The sequence below is a fragment of the Lynx rufus genome, unplaced genomic scaffold (genome assembly GCF_022079265.1).
Source record: "Lynx rufus isolate CCGP_SWC_20201006 ecotype Redwood Valley unplaced genomic scaffold, mLynRuf1.p SCAF_40, whole genome shotgun sequence".
NCBI lineage: Eukaryota > Metazoa > Chordata > Mammalia > Carnivora > Felidae > Lynx > Lynx rufus.
Window position 1 is genome coordinate 1,949,166 of NW_025814857.1, and position 20,559 is coordinate 1,969,724.

A 20,559-nucleotide genomic window follows, 5' to 3' on the forward strand; every position below is an offset into this window, starting at 1 on the left:
TGGTGAGTGGCAGAGCTGGAACGTCGGCACCCTGGCTGTTTGGTTCCAAAGCTGGTCACTAGGACTGATACCCTCATGTGTTGTGTTGGAACAGCCTTGGACTGGAGTTGAGCTCCAGTTTTTGATGTGACACCAGCAGTATCACTCTCAGCAAGGCATTTAGTATCTTGTACTGCTTCTTAGGCACTGTGGCCCTAAGAGCAGTGTGCCTCTTGTCATAGGGCTGTCGTGAGACCCAAGCATCCTGGCACATCATGATGGCACTTTATTTGTCTGTGGTGGCTTTGTTTTGGGCGTGTCACCCACCTTATTCCATTGGGAGATTGAGGAATCAGGTATGACACCTTCAATTACGTATGGGGAGTAGGTCATTCGTATGACATCAAGTGAATGCTCCAGGGCCCCTGGTCTGTGAGTGACAGCATAGTATCTTCGGGCTCCAGTGCCATTTCTGTTTCTGCTACCAAATGATTAACTGCTGGGGTCCTCAGGTTCCTGCCTGATAAGGCATCTGATCTCTGAGGTCCTGGGGTACCCCTGTGCACAGCTGAATGCTGGGATGGCACCTGGACACAGCTACTGCATTTTATTGAGATGTGATTCACATAACTTAAAATTTACTATTTTAGGTTCAGTGGTTCTCAGCATACTCACCCTTATGTAACCCACGTTCCCCCTTGCCCCCCACTTTGGCTGAGGAGTCCCTTAGCTCTCAGGTTTTACCTCTGTGGAAAAAGGTTATCCTGGGGGCGCCTGGGTGGCTCAGTTGGTTAAGCATCTGATTCTTGATTTTGGCTCAGGTCATGATCTCATGGTTTGTGAGTTTGAGCCCCATGTCGGGCTATGTGCTGACGGTTCAGAGCCTGCTTGGGATTCACTTTCCCTCCCTCTCCCTCTCTCTCTACCCTCCCTCTCCCCCCTTCTCTCCCCCCTTCTCTCCCCCCTTCTCTCCCCCCTTCTCTCCCCCCTCTCTCCCCCCTCTCTCCCCCCTGTCTCTCCCCCCTGTCTCTCCCCCCTGTCTCTCCCCCCTGTCTCTCCCCCCTGTCTCCCCCCCTGTCTCCCCCCCTGTCTCCCCCCCTGTCTCCCCCCCTGTCTCCCCCCCCTGTCTCCCCCCCCTGTCTCCCCCCCCTGTCTCCCCCCCTTGTCTCCCCCCCTTGTCTCCCCCCCTTGTCTCCCCCCCTTCTCTCCACCCCCTTCTCTCCACCCCCTTCTCTCCACCCCCTTCTCTCCACCCCTTCCCCCCTCTCCCTTCCCCCTCCCCTCTATCAAATTAACATAAAAAAAGGTTATCCTTGCAGGCATTCCAGACACCTTTGGTATTTCTCAGAACAGCCATCAGAGACATTTATGTTTCTGTGTGGAAAGGAGGAATGAGACTGTCCTCTAAATCGGCAACAAAACTAAACAAAACCCTCCTCCTTCCACCTTTTAAGTCAAGGTCCTTGCCAGGTACATAGGACACTTGGATGCTTTCTGGAGATCTATGAAAGGATTTTTGGCCACGGCACCTTGCTTACCAGGTTCCCCCTTACATAGGTGCGTGGAGCGAAGTGTGCCCTGTGAGTACCCGAAATCAGCTGTCTGGGTCGCATGTTGCAGATATACTGATCGCGGTGGCTGTTGTGGGCTGAGATGCTGACCCCTGCCTTCTGGTGAATTGTTCCCTTCACATCACTGTTGTCCTCTCTGGGAATGCGTTAAATTTATTCATGAAACTAGTGGGAGCTCAGGTGGCAGTAGCTAAATCCATTTAGTAATCAGAGTAAGAGCAAAACCATTTTCATGTCCCCTTGCAACGCTGCAGTGCTTAGCTAACCCAGAAGATATTAATTACTCAGCGTGCTTCGAGGTGTAAAAGCATAAATTTATCAAGACAGATGTGTTCGAATGTACATTGAGGCAACAGGAGTTAAAATGGTGCAAAAATTCACGGAAATCAGGGAGCAGCATAACTTAGCGTCTTAGTGGTTCTCACCCACTCTAGCACGAGGTGGGAGACAGATACCTACTTGTTTGTGTTGGGGCGGGGTGGGGGGGGGCGGGAATTACTTTCACCAGAGACATTTGTAAACTTGACCATGCATGGCAATGAGTTTGTCTCGTAGATTTTCCACCAGCGGTTTTCAGGAATGTTTCCATGGTAGGCAGCAGGGAGGTATGAAGTTGTCTTTCTGACCTGCAGGTTTTCCTTTTATTACTCACAGCCCCAGCGGCCCCCTGCCAGGGTACAGGGGAAACACACCAGCTTGACATGCAGCCACATCCGATATGAGGTGTTTATCATATCAAGGTGGAGCATCCTTAGTCTGTGGCTCATTTCAGGTTACGTCAACCTGTGCCCCCAACCCTTCCATGAGTAGGCTCTGTCTATAGAGACTGATTTTAGTCTTCTTCCTGAACCCAGGTGCTTGAGGGGCTTATGCCACAGCCCCACTTCCTGGGTTACGGTTTGACCCCTCAGGTCCAAATTTGATTGTGGCCTGTCTTCTAGTGGGTCTTCCCTGCACTTTGTTACCGGCCTTACTGTCGACCAAGTCTGTTTCCTCCTGGAGAAGTAGCTCCACTGTCCTGGAGTTGTGGAACAGAGGCAGGTGCCGGCCCCTGTGCCAGCCAGGGTGTTGTCCTGGCTCTCTTGGACAAACTGAAGTATAGTGCGGGTATTCATGGGAGCTCCGTTCGGACAGACAAATGGAAAATGCTGAGATGACACATCATGATTTAGCAGGCTCAGAAGTCCGTTGTGTGCTTTTTCATGCACAGGAAAGGGTCAAGATTTTAAAATCTGAAAACCGAAGCCATTTAAGTATTATTCACTTACAGTTTGTACTGAACCCTTCCCCTCCCCAGTGCTGCCCCCCCTGCCTGCGCAAAAAAAAAAAAAAAAAAAAAAAAAAAAAAAAAAGCTGCTTATGCATGAAAAGGAAAAAGGTAGAAGAGCAGCTATGCTTAGAGTGCAGGGGCCAGGTGTCCCTGGGCACCTGACGGGCGCTCCTCTCCCTGGCTGAGCTGTGATGGCATCTGAGATCTTGGGCAGCCAGGGCTCCAGGCTGCCTCTGCAGTTCTTAACTCAGCAGGGAGCAGACACGTTCCTCTGCAGACAGGAGTTTACTCTTGGCATGAGACCCAAATGGATTTGTCACAAAGTAATAGCAGAGACTATCTACTGGTAATTCCGTGTGAACAGATCGAAGGTACTCCCCCCCGCAAGCAGTCGGAGTTGGGATAATCATGGTGAACGCACCTGTCGGGTGTGCCTTGCTCTCCAGCCTGTGTTTGGCATTGGCATACAGCTGACCAAGTCCGAGGACCTGCTTCGAGCAGCTCCCTGTCTGGAGCAGCACTGTCCAGCGGAACTTTACGTGATGATGGGAATGTTCTCTGGCACTGTCCTGACACAGTAGCCGCCAGCCACACGTGACTTTTGAGCACTTGGAATGTGACTTGTGTGGCTAAGGAACTGCAACTTACAGTTTTTACTGAATTTTCATTTTATTTTATTTGATTTTTTTAACTTTTTAAATGTTTATTTATTTTTGAGATACAGAGTGACACAGAGGGGCAGAGAGAGAGGGAGGGAGAGAGAAAGACACAGAATCTGAAGAGACTCCAGGCTCTGAGCTGTCAGCACAGAGCCCAACGTAGGGCTCGAACTCACAAGCTGTGAGATCATGACCCGAGCCCAAGTCGGACGCCCAACTGACTGAGCCACCCAGGAGCCCCTGAATTTTCATTTTAATTGACACAGCCACATGTGGCTAGTGGCTGCCATGTTGACTGGAAAGGACAAACACAAACAACCGGGATGGGTGTGCCTTCGGCTTGAACTCAGTGGAACAGGTCGGGGGACAACAGAGGAGGGAGTGATTAATTAAATCAAAATGAAAGGCTACTAGCGGGGCACATCAGGCGGGGCTCCCTTGGGCATCAGACATTTAAATGAGGGCTTTGGCAGGTGCTGGATCCCAGCCAGTGCATGCTGGAATTCTCTAACAAAGACCTGCAGTGCCTTCTTTTACAGTCCTCATTAAAATGCACCCTTAGCTTTAGACACCAGTCACAGTGGCCATATGAGGTCAAGTTTGTTTCCTCCCAAAGGGACAAAACCTACTTTAGGACAGACACAAGCTGCTGGTGTGTCTGTGGGTAGAACTGGCAATCTGCTTCTCAAATGGATCTTTTTAAGGGCAAGTACAAGTCCATGGGTAATGTTTCCAAAATTCTGCCTGATGTGAACAGACATTTGCAGACAGGTGGTACCAGCTCACTACATGCCTTTTCCATTAAATGAAATTCTTTGTGGTCTTCTGCAGTGGAATGAGGCAACTTAATACCCCCCCACCACCGTACAGTGATTTGGGGCTTGTAAATTGAGCCTGAGATGAATCAGCTACTTTTTAATGTCTATTTACACCCAAACTGAGTTGTTCTACATTGCATACAAAAGACCTAGAACACTACCCTATTTTAGAGCATTCGAGGTATGATCTCTCTCATGAGAATATTTGTTCCCTTCTTGATTTTAACAGCTGTGCTTGATTGTAGACTCTGAAGAAGTCTTAATTAGCTCCAGATGTAGATTGATGCTGAGTGGTTCTGTCCACAAATGGTTTAAGTCCACTGAATCCAAGGTCAATGAGAGCTTAATAAATACTGCAAAATTATGTTCTGTTGCTCTTAACTCTTGATGACGTATAGCAGGATATATCAGCAAACTGGGGGAATGGCTCAGGCCAAAAACATATTACTTGTGCAAGATGTTAATTGGAAGACTGAACGTAGGCTTGCAATTTTGGGGTTTTGAAGGAAGACCCAGTAAAATGATTGGCTTATGATTTGGGAGGGGTTGATCCAGAACTTTTAAATTATTATGATAAGAGAAATACTTGTGCCTGATTAAAAACAAGTCAGAGAAGCATTTAAATTAATAATAATGCAACGTTCCTTCTCCCTGACCCCTAATCATGTGTAAGTTTCCAGAAAATTTTTATGGATATAGACATACACACAAATGGAAAACTATTTAATACTGTATCTTGGAGCTCTCTCCCATGTCAGTGTATATGCTCATGCTGTTCTTTTCTTTTTAATAGACTTCATTTTTTATAGCAGTTTTATGTTCACAGCAATATTGAACAGAAGGTAGAGTACCTCCTGCCCAAACACATGCACAGGTCCCTTCTCAACACCGCCCACCAAAGTGGTACATTAGTTACAATTGATTAACTTATACTGACATTCTATTATCACCCTAAGTCCATACTTCAGGGTTCACTCTTGGTGTTGTATATTCTGTGGGTTTTTACAAACTGACACTGATGTATACCCACCATCAGAGTATCATATGGAATATTTTCACCGTGTTCCACCTGTGTGTGCATCCACCCCAACCTCTGGCAACAACGATCCTTTTGTTGTCTGCACAGTTTTGTCTTTCCAGAATGTCATAGGGTTGGAATCCTACACTTTGTCAGTTTTACAGTGGGCTTCTTTCATTTAATAATATGCATTAAGGGTTCCTCTGTCTTTTCATGGCTTGATAGCTTTTTTTTTTTTTTTTTGCATGAAAGAATATTCCATTGTCTGGATGTACCACAGTTTGTTTATCCATTCACCCTACTGAAGGAATCTTGGTTGCTTCCACATTTTGGCAATTATGAATAAAGAAATTATAAGCATCTGTGTGCAGATTTTTGTGTGGACATAGGTTTTTTTAATTCCTTTCAGTAAACACCAAGGAGTACAGTTGCTGGATTGTATGGTGTATCTGTTTAGTTTTGTTAGAAACTATCAAACCGTCTTCCAACGTGGCTGCACCATTTTGCATTCCCACCAGTAATTGAGATTTTTTTTGTGTTCTACATCCTTGCCAGTGCTTGGTGGTATCTGCAATTTCGGCCATCCTCAGAGGTTATGTTAGTTTCAGGTATACATTATAATGATTCCACAACTCTGTATATTACGTGCTCATAACAATAGGTGTGATAAGTGTGCTCTTCATCCCCCCCCCCATCTATTTTACCCATCCCCCATCCGCCACCCCCACTGTCTGGCAACCACCAGTTCTCTATATTTAAGACTCTGGTTGTTTTGTTTGTGTCTTTTTTTTTTTTCATTTGTTTTGTTTCTTAAAGTCCGAGAAAGACAGATACCATATGTTTTCACTCATATGTGGATCTTGAGAAACTTAACAGAAGACCACGGGGGAGGCGAAGGGGGGGGGAAAAAGTTAGAGAGGGAGGGAGCCAAACCATAAGAGACTCTTAAGGACTGAGAACAAACTGAGGGTTGATGAGGGGTGGGAGAGAGAGGAAAGTAGGTGATGGGCAGGGAGGAGGGCAACTGTTGGGATGAGCACTGGGTGTTGTATGGAAACCCATTTGACAATAAATTTTAAAAAAATAAAATAAGTGAAAAAATAAAGTTGACTTGGTTCCATTGGAAAAAAAATTCCACATATGAGTGAAATCATATGGTATTTGTCTTTCTCTGACTTCTTTCACTTAGCATTATGTTCTTTAGGCCATCCATGTTGTTGCAAATGGCAAGATCTCATTCTTTTTTATGGCTAAGTAGTAGCTCATTGTTTTAATTTGAATTTCACTGATGACCAAGATGTGGAGCATACTTTCACATATATAGTTGCCATCTGTGTGTCTTTGGTGAAGTATCTGTTAAGTTTTTTTGGCCCATTTTTTCCTCTTTGGTCAGCTGTCATTTGTGTATAGCTTTAGAAACACTCTAGGGCACCTGTGTGGCTCAGTCTGTTAAGCGTCCAACTTCGGCTCAGGACATGACCTCGTGGTCTGTGGGTTCGAGCCCCGCATAGGGCTCTGTGCTGACAGCTCAGAGCCTGGAGCCTGCTTTGGATATTGTGTCTCCCTTTTTCTCTGCCCTTCCTCTGCTTGTGCTCTCTCATGTGGTTAATCTCTCTTTTTCTTTATCTCTTTTTTCCAGAATTATTGAGATATAATTGATATTACACTGTATAAATTTAAGATACAATGTGATGACTTGATACATGTGTATATTGTGAACTGATTACCATGGTAAGATCATTTAAACCCCCATCACTTTACATAATTACCATTGTTTTGTGCATATGGTGAGAACATTTAAGATCTACCCTCCTAGCAATCTTCAAGTATATGATACAGTATTGTTCACTATAGTCACTATACTGTACATTAGATCTCCAGAGCTTATTTACGTATAACTGGAAGTCTATACCCTTTAAAAATTTTTTTTTAATATTTATTTATTTTTGAGAGAGAGAGCGTGCGAGCGAGCAGGGGAGGGATAGAGAGGGAGACACAGAAACCGAAGCAGGCTCCAGGCTCTGAGCTGTCAGCACAGAGCCCGACGTGGGGCTGAAACCCACAAACTGCAAGATCCTGACCTGAGCCGAAGTCAGATGCTTAACTCACTGAGCCACCCAGGCGCCCTTTGGGAGTCTATACCCTATGGCCAACATCTCCCCATCTCCACTGCCTCCCAGTCCCCGGAAACCGCCATTCTTCTCTGTCAATTTGACTAGTCTACATAGCCTATCTAAATGGGGTCACACAGTATTTCTTTTTCTCTGTCTTACTTCACATAGTATGAATGCTCTCAAGGTCCATACATTTTTTTTTCTTGAAAAGGCAGAATTTCCTTTTTTTTTATGGCTGAGTGATATTCTGTGTGTGTGTGTGTGTGTGTATGTGTGTGTGTGTGTGTGTGTGTATCTTGATCTTTATCCATTTATCCATCAACGGTGGACACGTAGGTAGTTTCCATGTTTGGCTATTGTAATGCCACAATGACTATGGGGGTGCAGAGACCTCTTTGAGATCCTGATTTCCTTTGTTGAGGATGACCCATACTGTTTCCCATAGTGTAGTAGCTGCACCAATTTACTTTCCCACAGACAGTACACAAGGGTGCCCTTTTCTCCACATCCTCGCCAACACTTACCTTGTCTTTTTCATTTTAGCCATTCTAACAGGCGTGAGGTGATGCCTCACTGCAGTTTTAATTTGCATTTCTCTGATAATTAGTGATACTGAGCATCTTTTCATGATCCGGTGGGCCATCTGGATGTCTTCTTTGGGAAAGTGTGTATTCAGATTCACCTAACTGGGCCTTATGTGGGTGCGGGGGATGACTAGGCACCAGAGGCACCTGGGGGGTGGGCCACATTTTCATCGGGTTGTTTGTTATTAAGTTGCAAGCATTCTTTGTATATTTTGGGTAACAGTTTTTTGTTGTTGTTGCTTTGTTTTTTTTTTATCAGATGTGTCTTTCGCAAATCTTTTCTCCAGCCTGTGGCCTGTCTTTTCATTCTCTGGACAGTGTTTTTCACAGAGCAGAAGTTGTTAATTTTAACGAAGTCCAGCTTAAGTTTTTCTATGGATCATGCTTTTGGTGTTACATCTCAACAGTCATTGCCAAACTCAAGGCATCTAGGTTTTCTACTATGTTGCTTCTAGGAGTTTTATCATTTTGTGTTTTATATTTAAGTCTGTAATCCACTGGAGTTAATATTTGTGAAGGATGTAAAGTCTTTGTCTAGATTCTTTTTTTTTTTTTTTTTGGAGGTTGTTGTCCCAGCTCCATGTGTTGAAGAGACTGTCTTTTCTCCACTGTGTTGCTTTTTCTCCATTGTCAAATATCAGTTGACTGTATTTATGTGGGTCTGTTTCTGGGCTCTCTATTCTGTTCCATTGATCTGTTTGTCTCTCTTTTTCCTAATACACACTATCTTGATTACCATAACTTTAAATTTTTTCTTTTTAACGTTTATTTATTTTTGAGACAATGTGAGAGACAGAGTGCAAGCAGCGGAGGGGCAGACAGAGGGAGACACAGAATCGGAAGCGGGCTCCAGGCTCTGAGCTGTCAGCCCAGAGCCCAACGCGGGGCTTGAACTCACAAACCATGAGATTATGACCTGAGCGGAAGTCGGACGCTTAACCGACTGAGCCACCCAGGCGCCCCTTAATGTTTATTTTTGAGAGAGAGAGAGCGTGTGAGTGAGCACGCACACGGGGGAGGGGCAGAGAAGAGAGGGAGACACAGAATCTGAAGCAGGCTCCAGGCTCTGAGCTATCAGCCCAGAGCCCAACACGGGGCTTGAACTCACAAACCATGAGATCATGACCTGAGCAGAAGTCGGACGCTTAACCGACTGAGCCACTCAGGCGCCCCTACCGTAACTTTATAGTAGGTCCTGAAGTTGGCTAGCATCAGTCCTCCAACCTCATTCTTTTCCTTCAATATTGTATTGGCTATTTTGGGTCTTTGTGCTCTCCATATAACTTGTTAAAGAAAAGTTTATTTTTGAGACAGAGCGTGAGTGGGGGAGGGAAGAGAGAGAGAGAAGCAGACGGAATCCCAAGCAGGCTCTGTCCTGTCAGCACAGAGCCCAATGTGGGGCTCAGACTCATGTGAGATCATGACCTGAGCTGAAACCAAGAGTCAGACGCTTAACTGAGCCACCCAAAACCCCTCCATATAAACTTTTGAATCCGTTTGTCAGTATCTACAAAATAACTTGCTGACATTTTGATTGTGATTGCATTGAATCTATAAATCAAGTTGGGAAGAACTGACATGTTGACAGCATTGAGTCATCCTATCTATGAACTTGGAATATCTCTACATTTACTTAGTCCTTTGATTTCTTTCCTCACAGTTTTGTAGCTTTCTTCATCTAGATCTTAGGCTTTTTTCTTTCTCTTTCTTTCTCTTTCTTTCTTTCTTTCTTTCTTTCTTTCTTTCGTTAGATCTATACCAGGATTTCTTTTGGGGGGCTGCTAATATAAATGATGCTTTTTAAATTTCAAATTCCACTTGTTCATTACCGATATATAGGAAAAGGATTGACCTTGCCTCCCCCAACCTTGCTGTCGTCACTTATTAGTTCCAGGAGTTTAAAGAGTTTTTTGCATTTGTGAATCCTTTTGGATTATCTGCATAGATGATCATGTTCTCTGTGAACAAAGAGTTTTTATTTCTTCTTTCCCAATCAGGATCGCTCGATCGATCTCTCTCTCTTTCTTGTTGCAGTAGCTAGGACTTCCACTATGATATTGAAGAGCAGTAGGGAGAAGGGACATCATTGCCTTGTTTCTGATCTTGGAAGGAAAGCTTTAGTCTCACCATCAAATATGGTGTTAGCTATAGGTTTTTTTGTAGATACTCTTTCAAGTTGAGGAAGTTCCCTTCTATTCCTAGTTTACTGAGAGCATCCCATTCTTTTAAACAGCGATGTAACATTTCATTGTATTGAACTACGTTTTGTTTAATTCCTCTTCTTTGATGGACACTTGGTCTGTGTCCATTTCTTTTTGGTATTTTAGGCAGTACTGTTTTGTACAACCTTGCTCATACCCCTTTGGGCACATGTGCAAGTATTTTTCTGTAACAGGTACCTAAAAGTGCAATTGCTGGCTTGAGATATACATATTTAAATAATTTGAATTTTTTAAATGTTGAAATAATTACAAACCTACAAGAAACTTGCAAGTATAAGGAGGTTCTCCCCACCCCCACAATCACCTGAGAGTAAGTTGCTTACCTGATACTCCCATCACCCTCCCCCTAGTCACCCCCCACCCCCCACCCCGCACATCTGCAGTATACCTTTAGGGAGCATTTTCTTTTTTTTTTTTTATTATGAAATTTATTGTCAAATTCGTTTCCATACAACACCCAGTGCTCATCCCAACAGGTGCCCTCCTCAATACCCATCACCCACCCACCCCTCCCTCCCACCCCCCATCAACCCTCAGTTTGTTCTCAGTTTTTGGGAGTCTCTTATGTTTTGGCTCCCTCCATCTCTAATCATTTTTTTTCCTTCCCCTCCCCCATGGTCTTCTGTTAGGTTTCTCAGGATCCACACAGGAGTGAAAACATATGGAATCTGTCCTTCTCTGTATGACTTATTTCACTTAGCATAACACTCTCCAGTTCCATCCACGTTGCTACAAAAGGCCAGATTTCATTCTTCTCATTGCCAAGTAGTATTCCATTGTGTATATAAATCACAACTTCTTTATCCATTCGTCAGTTGATGGACATTTAGGCTCTTTCCATAATTTGGCTATTGTTGAGAAGGCTGCTATACACATTGGGGTACAAGTGCCCCTATGCATCAACACTCTTGTATCCCTTGGGTAAATTCCTAGCAGTGCTACTGCTGGGTCATAGCGTAGGTCTATTTTTCATTTTTTGAGGAACCTCCACACTGTTTTCCAGAGCGGCTGCACCAGTTTGCATTCCCACCAACAGTGCAAGAGGGTTCCCGTTTCTCCACATCCTCTCCAGCATCTATAGTCTCCTGATTCGTTCATTTTGGCCACTCTGACTGGCGTGAGGTGATATCTGAGTGTGGTTTTGATTTGTATTTCCCTGATGAGGAGCGACGCTGAACATCTTTTCATGTGCCTGTTGGCCATCTGGATGTCTTCTTTAGAGAAGTGTCTATTCATGTTTTCTGCCCATTTCTTCACTGGGTTATTTGTTTTTCGGGTGTGGAGTTTGAAAGAATATCCAATGGAAAAAAGACAGTCGCTTTAACAAATGGTGCTGGGAGAACTGGACAGCAACATGCAGAAGGATGAAACTAGACCACTTTCTTTCACCATTCACAAAAACAAACTCAAAATGGATAAAGAACCTGGATGTGAGACAGGAAACCATCAAAACCCTAGAGGAGAAAGCAGGGAAAAACCTCTCTGACCTCAGCCGCAGCAATTTCTTACTTGACACATCCCCAAAGTCAAGGGAATTAAAAGCAAAAATGAACTATTGGGACCTCATGAAGATAAAAAGCTTCTGCACAGCAAAGGAAACAATCAACAAAACTAAAAGGCAGCCAACGGAATGGGAAAAGATATTTTCAAATGACATATAGGACAAAGGGCTAGTATCCAAAATCTATAAAGAGGGAGCATTTTCTTCAAGCAAGGACATCCTTTTATATATTCTCAGTGTAACTATCTGAGTCAGGAAATTAATGTTGATACCTTACTGCCACCTAATCCTCAGACCCAATGCAAGTTTCACCCGTTGTCACCGTAATGTCTAATACAAGGAATTCTGATTTACTGTCCACCTAGATTTCCCAGTTGTACCACATTGGCACTGGTGTGTGTAGGTGTCTCTAAATATTTTTTCAGAATCATTTCAGAATCAGTGGCAAGCAGGCCGCTCATTAACTGTTAATACTTCAGTGTGCATTTCCTAAAAACAAAGATACCTTCTTCCCTGACCACAGTAAATCCATGAAGATGGGGAAATTGACAGTGATCCAGTATTACCACCTGGTCAACAGACCTCTTTCAAATTTCACTAAGTGTCCCAATAATGCCCCTTATGCATTCAGGATCCAGTCCAGGATCACCTGTTGGATTTAGCTGTCACAATTTCCTTGATCTCAGGGATTGCTGTTCAGTGCTGAAAGCTGTTGGCTCATGTTTTGTCCATTTTGTAGTGTTCGCAGTGGGAGAGCTAATCTTATGCCAATTACTCCATCATAGAAAGAAGCAAAAGTCTACTCCAGAATTTTAGAAGCTAGGTTACTAAGTGTCATAATTTTTATTTTCTTGGTGGATTATATGCTTTATAAAATATTGGCCTTTTCTTATTTAGATGTTGGGGTCTTAAATTTTATCGTCATATTAATATTGCCACATCTGCTTTCTTCTTGTTAACATTTACCGGTGTATATTTCTGTTATATATATTTTGTGTGTGTGATTGTGTTGTTTTATGTGTATATTTTGTCAACAGCATATAGTTATATTCCATTTATCTTTGGATAGGAGATTTACCCTCTTTGTACTCATTTTTTTTTTTTTACTGATAGGATTGTACATATTCTTGTGTTAAGGTTCATATTTTCTGTTTAGCTGGTTTCTTTTTTCTGTTTGGTGACTTTTGTTGGATTGATTTTTAGCTGTTGGTGTTGACCTTTTTTTTTTTTTCCTTAAATGAGGTAGACGTTCTGTATCCTATATGTCTTCTTTTAGTGGTTACCCTTAATTCTTTTGCTATGGGAAATGGATTTTTAAAAATAAGACACGTTTTTAGAACAGTTTCAGATTTACAATGCAAAGCTTGTAAAGACACTTCTCATATGCTTCACATTCGGTTTCCCCTATTTTTAACATTTTACATCAGTGTGGTGTATTTGTCACAATTAATGAACCAATATTGATATATTATTATTAACTTAAGTCCATACTCTCTTCAGATTTCCTTTGTTTTAACCTGAAGTCCCTAGTTTTGTTCCAGGATCCAATCCAGGGTACCAGTGACCTTCCATCATTATATCTCCTTAGGCTCTTCAGGCTGTGCTGGGTTCTCAGATTTTGTTTTGTTTTTGATGACCTTGGTTTTGAGTACTGGTCACATCTTTTGTAGGATGCCCATCAATTGGAATTTGTCTCATGTTTTTCTCATGATTATGCTTGGGTTATAGGTATTTGAGAGGAAGACCACACATGTATGGTGCTTGTCTCATCCCACGATATCAAGGGTATATACTATCAGCATGACCCATCACTGTTGATGTTAACCTTGATCTGATGTAGTACTTCTTAGATTTCTCCACTGTAGAGTTACTCTCTCCTCCTACCTACCTTCTCATATTGTAATCCTTGGAAGGAAGTCAACACGTATGGAGTGGAGAGTTATGCTTCATCTCCTTGAGCTAGAAATACCTACATAAATTAATTTGAATTCTTCTGTTTTATCCCTTTTATGTATTTGTTTATGTGTTTATATCAACATGGACAAATGGATATTTTATACTTTGTATTATAATCTAATACTACTTTATTGATTAAATTGTTCCAGCTTTAGCTGTTGGGAGCTCTTTCAGCTGGTCCTGTGCCTCATTGACATATACCCATCAATATCAATATTTAAAAAAATACTTCCTGGAACTATAAGATGCTTCAGACTCCTATATTTCTTGTTCCAATCCTAGAACCTGCCATTTCTCCAAGGAGATCTGTTTTTCTTTAACTGGAGAATGGTATTTAGAAACCACGATCTGGGTGCTAGGTGTGCTTATTGCTACTGGGGTGTTACTGCTTCTAGGCCCTCTCAGGTCACAGAGCAGAGGTGTATGTCCGCATACTAGCCCATGTTTATATACACACGTGTCTATAAGTATTTCTATATGTAACCATCTGTATGTATGTTAAGCTACACATGATTCATACTGAGGTCTCCAACTCTAATCCATTATCACATAGGTCATTTTAGCCTTCTCTTATCTGTAACCTCTATCTGAAACAGTGAGAAGCCTGGCTTCTACAGTTCACCACCCATTTACCGATGTGTTCAGTTCAGTATACATGCATGGTAGTTTGAGAATTGATAATGTATATACCCCTGTAGGAAACTACATGCCCATCAGAGGGAATGATAACTGTCAAATTCAATAGCAGGCATAATTGGGCAGATGGGTCCACCTCTGAGAACAGATTCTCTCGTTAAAAGCTTTTCCATGGCACAAAAACAGACACATAGACCAATGGAATAGAATAGAAACCCCAGAACTAGACCCACAAACGTATGGCCAACTAATCTTTGACAAAGCAGGAAAGAACATCCAATGGAAAAAAGACAGTCTCTTTAACAAATGGTGCTGGGAGAATTGGACAGCAACATGCAGAAGGTTGAAACTAGACCACTTTCTCACACCATTCACAAAAATAAACTCAAAATGGATAAAGGACCTGAATGTGAGACAGGAAACCATCAAAACCCTAGAGGAGAAAGCAGGAAAAGACCTCTCTGACCTCAGCCATAGCCATCTCTTACTCGACACATCCCCAAAGGCAAGGGAATTAAAAGCAAAAATGAATTACTGGGACCTTATGAAGATAAAAAGCTTCTGCACAGCAAAGGAAACAACCAACAAAACTAAAAGGCAACCAACGGAATGGGAAAAGATATTTGTATCCAAAATCTATAAAGAGCTCACCAAACTCCATACCCGAAAAACAAATAACCCAGTGAAGAAATGGGCAGAAAACATGAATAGACACTTCTCTAAAGAAGACATCTGGATGGCCAACCAGGCACATGAAAAGATGCTCAACGTCACTCCTTATCAGGGAAATACAAATCAAAACCACACTCAGGTATCACCTCACGCCAGTCAGAGTGGCCAAAATGAACAAATCAGGAGACTATATATGCTGGAGAGGATGTGGAGAAACGGGAACCCTCTTGCACTGTTGGTGGGAATGCAAATTGGTGCAGCCGCTCTGGAAAACAGTGTGGAGGTTCCTCAGAAAATTAAAAATAGACCTACCCTATGACCCAGCAATAGCACTGCTAGGAATTTACCCAAGGGATACAGGAGTACTGATGCATAGGGGCACTTGTACCCCAATGTTCATAGCAGCACTCTCAACAATAGCCAAATTATGGAAAGAGCCTAAATGTCCATCAACTGATGAATGGATAAAGAAATTGTGGTTTATATACACAATGGAGTACTACGTGGCAATGAGAAAGAATGAAATATGGCTCTTTGTAGCAACATGGATGGAACTGGAGAGTGTGATGCTAAGTGAAATAAGCCATACAGAGAAAGACAGATACCATATGGTTTCACTCTTATGTGGATCCTGAGAAACTTAACAGGAACCCATGGGGGAGGGGAAGGAAAAAAAAAAAAGAGGTTAGAGTGGGAGAGAGCCAAAGCATAAGAGACTGTTAAAAACTGAGAACAAACTGAGGGTTGATGGGGGGTGGGAGGGAGGGGCGGGTGGGTGATGGGTATTGAGGAGGGCACCTTTTGGGATGAGCACTGGGTGTTGTATGGAAACCATTTTGACAATAAATTTCATATATTGAAAAAAAAAAGCTTTTCCATAGAGCCTTTTAAGTTATGTATAATCAGAGCTACTAGATATGGATGCTGGGGTCGGGGGATGATACACTGAGTTGACAGTGGAATGGGATGAAAGAACCTCGCACATATCGATGGAACTTTGGACTCCAGTATTCCTCATTGCAAAAGTCCTACATATCATGGAGAAGGCTTTTTGTAAGATTGTACTTCATGTTCTGTACAGTTGAGCCTTCAGCCTTCTAGTGGACTGAAGGTGGTTGTTTTTTTGTTTTTGGTGAGGGTAAGTTGTTTGTAGAAGGTTATCACTAAATATATCTTTGGGTGGCTTCCACTGATTTCCTTTTCTTGTGTTACCTTCGTGACACTGTATCTAAAGGGAAGTAACCATTATAAGTACTATTTTGTTTTATGCAAAAATAGTTAAATCTTTTTTTTTTAATTTATAGGATCTGGGGACTCTGATTTACGTCTGGAGGATGCATTTGAAGAAACTTCCTCAGTAAAGCGTGAGTAGTAAATCAGACTATTAAACAGCAAACAATAATGATTAGTATACACCACCCGCTCAGGAGACACACTCAAGGAAAACAGTAGGTGGCCTATATTGATCAGATAAAATATGGGTGTCATAAATTGCATTATTTAAGAGAAAATCTGAATGTTTAACATCATTTGTTTCCTTTGCAAAGAATACCAAACAATGTAATAGCTGAGACAGCATTTTCTTCAGCAGCAGCCTCAGAAGACTGCCTTTCCCTAGCTCAAGAAGAGGTACTTTGAAGTGAATAAGAGATTTGTTTCTCCTCCTAGATTTTTTTATGACTTTTCTTAAAATGGTGTCTGTATGTTATCTCTCAAATGCTAAGCTTTGTCATCAGTTTCTCTTTAGTTTTTTTTGAAAAAAATAAACCATTGAAAAAAATAAACCATTTAAAAAAATATGTGAATGTTAGAAAGTGAAGCTGAGATTTTGTGTGATCTTTCCCCATCCTGCTAACATACACTCCTATCCCAGGAGGGAGCTGCTGAAGTGAGTTTGGATCTGCTGGTCCCAAATGATTTTTTGTGCTGTTACATACATCTATACACATAGATTGTTCGGTGGTGGTGGTGGTGTTGTTTTTTGTTTTTTGTTTTTTTTTTTTTGCTTTATATAACACATGTAGAGCTTTTTAATTTACTTACATGTGTGTTATTGCACAACCTTTTTTATTTAATATATACTGAAGACCTGAATGAATATATCTATCTGTATTAATTTCCTACAGCTGCTGTAACAAAGTACCGTAAACTGGCAGGTTTAAAAACCAGAAATGTATTCTCTAACAGTTCTGGAGGCCCAAAGTCCAAAATCAAGGTATCGGCAGGACCACACTTCCTCTGAAGGCCCTGGGGCAGAAAGCTTCCTCACGTAGCCCTGCTTTGTGGTGGCTTGTAGCTGTGAGACTCCAGTCTGTGCGTCCATCTCAACAGGGCCTTCTCCTTTGTGGGGTGTCGTCTTCCCCTCTGTCTCTTACAAGGAGACTTTTTGTTGGATTTAGAACCCACCTGGATAATCCTGAATGATCTCATCTCAAGATCCTTAACTTAATTACATTTGCAAAGACTGTTTTTCCAATTAAGGTCACATTTATGGCTTCTGGGGATTAGGACTCTGCTGTATATTTTTGGGGCCACCGTTCAACCTATATCATCTATATATCTTCATCTTTATATCTGTCCTTCAGATTTAAACTTGTGTTTCGTGGAGCTGGCATTCCAGTGGTGTGGCTTTGGCCATGGCCCATGATGCCATTTCCTTACTGACAGATGATGTGATTTGTTTTCGTTTTGCATAATTACAAATAGGGCTTCAGTGAACAGTCTTGTCCATATCCCTTGTGCACGAGTTCAATGGAACTATATATTTTAATAGATTCTGCCAGAATGTTTCCAAAATGAATGTTTCATTATATATTCACTGAACACTGTTGAGTTCCTTTTCTCCCAGATCTGCACATCACCAGGATCACGTTACCTATCCAAGCCATTTTACCAATATGATGGACAAAATATCTTCTTGCTTATTAAGCATTTCTCTAATTATAGTAAGATGGAGCATCATGCCATAGATTTACTGGCCATTTGTATTTTCCTCTTTGGTGAATTGTCTGTTCCTATCTTTTCCCCATTTTCTTGCTGGTTTGCTTGTCTTTTTTATGGGTTTGTGGGCTCTCTGTATATTCTGGATGATGAAGGGGAGGGGCTCTGGAGCCAGACTTCCTGCGTCTGAACCCTGCCTCTGCCACTTATTGTCACCGTGGATGAGTTACCTGACTTCTCTGTGCCTCTGTTTCCTCGTCTGTTATGTGAGGTTAACAACGAGCCCTACCTACTAGGATTATTGTAAGGATTAGATGCGATGGCCCATGTGAAGCACTCAGCACAGGACTGGTATGAGGTGAGGGCTCAGTAAGTTCAGTGGAATAGAATTGAGAGCCTAGAAATAAACCATTCTACGGCCAGTTGACTTTTGACAAAGATGCCAAGATTGATTGTTCAATGGGAGAAGAATAAGCTCTTTAATAAATGGTGCTGGGAAGACTGGATATCCACATGCAAAAGCATAAAGTTGGACCCCTGCCTCATGCCTTATACAAAACTAACTCAAAATGGGTCATAAACCTGAAACTACAAATCTCTTAGAAGTTCATTTTCTTTTTTTTTTTTTTTTTTTTTAAATTTTTTTTTTCAACGTTTTTATTTTTGGGACAGAGAGAGACAGAGCATGAACGGGGGAGGGGCAGAGAGAGAGGGAGACACAGAATCGGAAACAGGCTCCAGGCTCCGAGCCGTCAGCCCAGAGCCTGACGCGGGGCTCGAACTCCCGGACCGCGAGATCGTGACCTGGCTGAAGTCGGACGCTTAACCGACTGCACCACCCAGGCGCCCCAGAAGTTCATTTTCATGTATGGTGTGAGGGAAGAGCTTAGGGCATTCTCGGGTCTTTCCTGAGTATGCACACAGTTCTGTCCATCCAGGTGGCCTTTTGGATTCCCAGGAAAATAAATATACTTAGTTTATTAGCAATGATGGCTTTCATGAAGTCATTTAACATCTTCCAAAATAAATATGACCAAAAATTAACAAACCCCAAATAAATATAAGCATAAAGATCCCCAGTTAGGACATTTGTTCTTTTCCTGATGGGAGACCTTTTACTATTTACATCATTTTCTCAGTTGTGTACCTGCCCATCTGATCTCCATCACCTATGAGCCAGTGTGTCAGGGACCCATAGGACCACCAGCATGTGATGTCTTTGGTCAGATCATATCCTTCAAAGCCTTATCACACTGCCATCCTTTTTTTTTTTTTTTCTGTCTTAGCTTACGTCTCATGCTACTGAGGGTCAAAGAGCTAGACCTGTCCATCTCTCCTAAGCTCAATTATGTTTTCTCGTGGAGAATGTTCTCCTTTGTATATTGTACCTTTCTTACATAAAGAATCCCTGGACCTTCTAGGTCCGGCTGTTGTGAAGGACCTTCCTTCATCAGCTCAGCAGTGATTATTGAGTGCATGCTTGCTGCCAGGCACTACTCCAGATTTGCCCTCACAATGTTATTTTCTCTGAAGAGACACAGTACACGAAATAATTTCAGGTATCGCTGAGCACTCTGGAACAAGTATAACAGGGAGATGGGACCGGGAGGGCCCAGGGAGGTGGTAAGGGGTGGCTACTTTACCTGAAGTGGTAAAGCCCCCCCCCCCCCAGACAAGAAGTGACCTGCAAGGAGTGGGGAAACAGCTGTCAAGGCCAAGGAAGCAGATGTAAGAGTCCTGAGGCAGAAAAGAACTGTGCTGGCTCTGAGGCTTGGAAGGTGGCCTGTGTGACTAGCGTGTGGTGGACGTTGGAGAAAAGACAGAGAAGTTGGAAGGGGCTGGGTCATATGGGGTCTTTAGGGCCTGGTGACCACTTTATTCTAAGTGCAAAGGGGAAGCTCCTGGAGTCATTTTAAAAACTGCTTTATTGAGATATAGTTCACATAAGATACAATCCATCCATTTAATTTTTTTAATGTTTATTTTTGAGAGAGACAGAATGTGAACAGGGGAGGGACAGAGACGTAGGGAGACACAGAATCTGAAACAGGCTCCAGGCTCTCAGCTGTCAGCACAGAGCCCAATGCAGGGCTCGAACTCCTATACCATGAGATCGTGACCTGAGCCAAAGTACAGTATTTAACCAACCACCCAAGTGCCCCATAATTCACCCATTTAAAGCGTGCAATTGAGTGACTTTTTAGTATATTCGCAGGGTTGTGCAACCATCACTACAGTCCATTTTAGAACCTTTCCATCACCTCAAAAAGAAACTCTGTACCCCTTAGCTGTCACTCCCCAATCCCCTGATTATTTCCCTCCTCCAGCCCCTGACAACCACTGATCTCCTTCCTGTCTCTCTGGATTCCCCTATTCTGGATATTTCCTATAAGTGGAGTCCAATAATGCAGACTTTATGTTTGGTTTCTTATACTTGGTGTAATATTTTCGAGGTTCATCCATGTTGCTTTCAGAACTTTGCTCCTCCCTTGCTCCCTCCCTCTTCTCCTCCCCTCTCCACCCCTTTTCCCTCCATGTGTTCCTTTTGCTGTGTGTGTAATCATGTCATGGGGAGTGTGCTTCTGCTTTTGCCCTCTAAAGCTGCTTATGTTTGTCCCT

The 20,559-nt window shown here is 42.6% G+C and overlaps 1 protein-coding gene across 1 annotated transcript in view; it reads left to right on the forward strand.

Annotated features, from left to right (window-relative positions):
- CD99L2 (CD99 molecule like 2) overlaps positions 1 to 20,559 on the forward strand; it is a 95,220-nt gene that overhangs the window by 41,702 nt on the left and 32,959 nt on the right. Inside the window, exon 2 of the mRNA XM_047097738.1 lies at positions 16,305 to 16,364. Within this exon, the coding sequence (XP_046953694.1) occupies positions 16,305 to 16,364 (60 nt within the window). The remainder of the gene's footprint in view (positions 1 to 16,304; positions 16,365 to 20,559) is intronic.